The sequence below is a fragment of the Dendrobium catenatum genome, unplaced genomic scaffold (assembly GCF_001605985.2).
Source record: "Dendrobium catenatum unplaced genomic scaffold, ASM160598v2 fragScaff_scaffold_133, whole genome shotgun sequence".
NCBI classification, from domain to species: Eukaryota; Viridiplantae; Streptophyta; class Magnoliopsida; order Asparagales; family Orchidaceae; genus Dendrobium; species Dendrobium catenatum.
In genome coordinates, this window is record NW_021318595.1 from 3,348,107 (window position 1) to 3,352,709 (window position 4,603).

A 4,603-nucleotide genomic window follows, 5' to 3' on the forward strand; every position below is an offset into this window, starting at 1 on the left:
CACTCTCTTGAAATCCCCTCCAAAGATCTTCTCCATCTCTAAAACTCCACCTTTTTCTCTCTCTCCCTTTCTAGTTCTCTCTTCAAATTTTCTCTAAAAAAATGATGCTTCAATGTATGTCAAAAACTATTACAAAATCTTATGAGAAAACTTAAATAGAGTGCTTAAAAAAGCTCTAAAAAATCAATTCAGCCGTCAAAGACCGTAGAGTTCGATCTCAAGATCGTCTGGTACGATGTGCAGAATTTGACCTGTTAGTAATGTACGATCACCAGTTATTACTGTATAAAAGTTTAATTGTCTGTTCGTACTGCACAATGTCCAGTTAGTACTGTACAAATAGTTCAATAAAAATGTAGTTCGTCTAGGATGAAGCATGAGACGACCAAAATCGTCTATGTTGATCGTACAGTACGATCTAGTTCATACATTACGATCAAAATATCAAAATTAAGCTGTTTTGATTGGCTAATCACAAGATTAAATTAGACAATATTTTAAACATCGTACAGTATGATCATGTTCTACAATACGATTAAGACAACTTTTCAAATTCAAATTTTTACCTAATTTATTGGATGGCAGACTTTCTAAATATAACAGATCGTTCAGTACAATGTGGTGTTCGTATTGTATGATTAATTATATTTCAAAAATATTTTTTAGGAAAATAAAAAAATTAAATTAATTTCTTTTACTGTAGATCGTACAATACGATGTACAGAAAAATTAAAATATTTAAAATTATTTTTGCTCCCCATGTATGTGTGTATGATCACCTACATAACATACATCAATGCAAGACTTGACTCAAAAAATAAAAATTACAAACTCATTTAACATAACTTATTCTACCAAATCTTGAGCACTGAATCTTCAAAGAATGATGCATGATGTATCTCCATTTCAACCCCACCCCCCCCGGCACATCTTGACTTTCATATGCATATTTAGAATGTTTTGAATCTAGAAAGCAAAACCAAATTGTAATATGTACTTTGAGTAGAAGTGGCAATGCTTGCTTGCCTGTAATATTAAATTTTAATGCATATTATTTTATTTATAAACTTTAAATGTTTAAATCTATGCAATTTTAGTTTGTTATATATATACTTGGACTTAACCTTAAACTTGATCTAAAGGGCTTGGCTTATCTATCTTGAGAGTTAGGCCTTGTTTGGGATGATTTTTTTACTGTTTTTAAAGATGATTTTTAGGATAAAAATCTCTTAAAAGCGAGAAAAAGGTAATAGTCTAAAGTTGTCCAAAACAAAATCTTCTTTTGGGACAGCTTTTTTACTGCTTCTTAAAGCAGTTTTTTAGTACAAAAATTTAATCTTGGTACTAAAAAACTTCTTTAAAAAGTAGTGAAAAAAACTGTCCCAAATGAAACTTTAATATTAACTTTAATCTAATCAATTTTCATAGCCAACCCTAAATGAGCTATTAATGCAATTCATAGGATATTAAACTATTATTGCTATGCATATTGGATGTATCTCTATAAGGGCCTGTATTAAAAAGCTACTTTAGAAAACAGTAAAAAAATGTCCCAAATGAAACATTAGATCCATCATTCAATAAGATTGTAGGGGAAAAATTCACATTCACTTTAAACTTCACTATTCACCTCAAAATCTCTTTAAATATAAACATTTTAGTTTTTGAGACTACTTATTTTTATATCATATCAGAAAGGACTTAAAATAATTTTTTTTAAACATAAGTATATAAGGGCCTGTATTAAAAAGCTACTTTAGAAAACAGTAAAAAAATGTCCCAAATGAAACATTAGATCCATCATTCAATAAGATTGTAGGGGAAAAATTCACATTCACTTTAAACTTCACTATTCACCTCAAAATCTCTTCAAATATAAACATTTTAGTTTTTGAGACTACTTATTTTTATTTCATATCAGAAAGGACTTAAAATAAATTATTATTTTTTAAAACATAAGTAAATATAATCAAAGTGAAATTAATCTAAAATTATTAATATTTTTTATTTCAGTTCATTATGAGAGCCTAAACTGGAAATTAAAGAATTATGGTGAAGTTTTAAATGAAATTTATTTTGAATTAGATTTTAATAAAATTTTGAGAGCTCATAAGAAAACTTATAAGAGTCATATCACTAATATATCAATAAATTTCTTATGTTATCTAAATTAAACCTCAATTATATAATTCTTTTTATGAATTTTCATTTTGTTTTTAAAATTAATAACTCAAAGTATTACAAAGCTATCCAATAAAAAAATTTATTATAAAGAAAAAATCCTTGACAATATTCTCCCTACTGTCAAAAATAAAAAAGAAAAAATTTTAATTTAAACTGGCAAAATATATTTTAATTTTATTGAAATTATAAGTTGGATGTGAATACTGAATAGTCTACATTTTTTTTAAAAAAATAAAAAATTTATATTCTCTGCTTTTGGCCCATGCAGGTCTCGAACCTGCGACCTTCGCGTTATTAGCACGACGCTCTAACCAACTGAGCTAATAGGCCATCTGTTCAAAGCAGCACGATAAATTTTTATAAGTTTAATTACCATTGCTACAAATTAAAGAATTTTTAAGTTTTAACCCAAAGATAATTTGCATAAAATGTTATGGCAAATTATGGAAGAGGCTTATTGAACATAATATGAAAAATAATTCATATGTTAATTTTTTTTATTTTTCATCTCAAAAATTAATTCATAATTTATTCTTGGATATACATAAATTTTGATGCAAAATAAAGTCTACAAATTAATTATTAAGACATTTTTAATAATATTTTAATAAGGAATTTCTTATTAAGTATTTATGTGAAAAAAAGATATTTCTATATAAAAATTTCTTGACACATTTGATTGGATGAAAAATGAATGCATAGTAAAATAGGATACAACATAAAAAAAATCAATGTATTTGACATATTTAAAATTGATTGGGTGAATGTGAAATAAATGCAAGTGATTTTTTTTTTTTTTGAAATAAAATAGATGCAGTATAAAGCCTAACAATGATGGTGATTGATGGCTTATAGTTGGCTGTAGCGACAATTGATATCGAGTGATAACAATGGCAGCAATGAGTGGTGGAGACGATGGCAGCCAGCGACGACTTGCTTATTTTGGGCTGTAACCTGAACCAATTTATTTTCTAAAAGATGAAGAGTGAAATTTATTAGAACAATCATATAAGTTTGGCCATGAAGCTCAAATTCCTCCATAACATACATAGAAAGCTTTCAAAGTTCTATCAAATGGTAGAAGCTCTTACAATAAGTTCAAAGAGCTTCTGTGGAGAAGAAAAGAAAGGGCTATGATCTGTATCTATGATAAACACTTCATGCGGTGGCCATCTCCTGATCATCGCATCTTGCTGCTCTGGCTTAACCATTTTGTCATGAGTTGTCCTTATATAAATTCTCCTTACTTGGCTTATATTTCCTTCAAATTTTGCTGTACTCAGTGCAAGGCATGGTGATGGCCTTAGGAGCATTGAGGCCAACACTGAATCCTATACAAATACAATACCAATTCGTTTATAAACAAACAGATATATATCTAAATAGAGAGAGAGAGAGAGAGAGAGAGAGATAATTAACCAACCTCAACTGGGCTCAAGTGGTAGAGTATCTTGCGTTGGAATTCCTCACGCAAAGCAACACTTGTTGGGGGTTTGTCGGGCCCTAAAGAATACTCCATGATACTGACATCACCATATTCTGATAAATCAGGAACTCCCTTTACAAGCAAAACAAAAAAAAACAAGTCAACCATCAAGGAATTGAAATAATGGTTTCTACATTTCGTAAGAACAAAAAACTGCATTTTGTTAATGTTATGTTACTATTTTGTTGAATGAATATGATGGGGACAACAGATTTCGACACGTGTATCATCGCCGGAGACGCCGATCGACAGTCATGATTCAGAGCCTTTATTTTTGATGTTTTATTTTATTCATGTCATTTATATTTCATGTTTTTTTTTCCTTTTGTACCCCTATGAGGGAATTAGTGTTTATTGTAGCCCAAGGGCGTTGTCGTCTTTATGTATTTTATTTCTAGATAGCCTATATAAAAGGCTTTGTCATTGTATTTGGGATTATTATTGAATGAATGAAAATTTTCCATTGTGTGATCTCTTTGTGAGTTCCAAGATCTCTTAGTGAGTTCTTAACATGAGATCTCTTTGTGAGTTCTCCGTGTATTGGTTCCATTGATCTTCGCCTCACCCACAAGCGACGCCATCCACACCATCAACTCGGAAGAAGATGGATCAACCCCTCCTCTTGCCGCCGCCCCTAGACCTCCTTGCCGACCACCAACTTCACCGGCCGGCCTCCTTGCCGCCGGTCCTCCTCCCCTTCCACCACCACCACTCCACCTCCTCAATCAACCCCTCATTGAAATTTGATTTTCAAGTTTCAATTTCTTTCCAAATGTGGAAATCTATTTTTGAAAAGTTTTCGAATAAATTCAAATTTTAAGTTAAGATTTTATTTGGATTTTATTTCAGAATTTTTCAAATCAAATTCTCAATTTGGAAACCTTCTCTCCCTCTCCATAACTCTCTCCCTCCTTAGCCATGCCGCCGGCCCCC

At 30.7% G+C, this 4,603-nt stretch overlaps 1 protein-coding gene and 1 non-coding gene across 2 annotated transcripts in view; both read right to left on the reverse strand.

The window, feature by feature from the left end:
* Positions 1–2,440: 2,440 nt before the first annotated feature.
* Positions 2,441–2,514, reverse strand: TRNAI-AAU. Its single transcript has one exon. It is a non-coding gene; the product is annotated as a tRNA-Ile (tRNA).
* Positions 2,515–3,147: 633 nt separating this feature from the next.
* Positions 3,148–4,603, reverse strand: part of LOC110114615 (methylesterase 17) — a 7,091-nt gene continuing 5,635 nt past the window's right edge. The window contains exons 3-4 of the mRNA XM_020847545.2: positions 3,608–3,742; positions 3,148–3,515 (exon numbers count right to left, since the gene is read on the reverse strand). Of these exons, the coding sequence (XP_020703204.1) occupies positions 3,255–3,515; positions 3,608–3,742 (396 nt within the window). The 3' untranslated portion in view covers positions 3,148–3,254. The remainder of the gene's footprint in view (positions 3,516–3,607; positions 3,743–4,603) is intronic.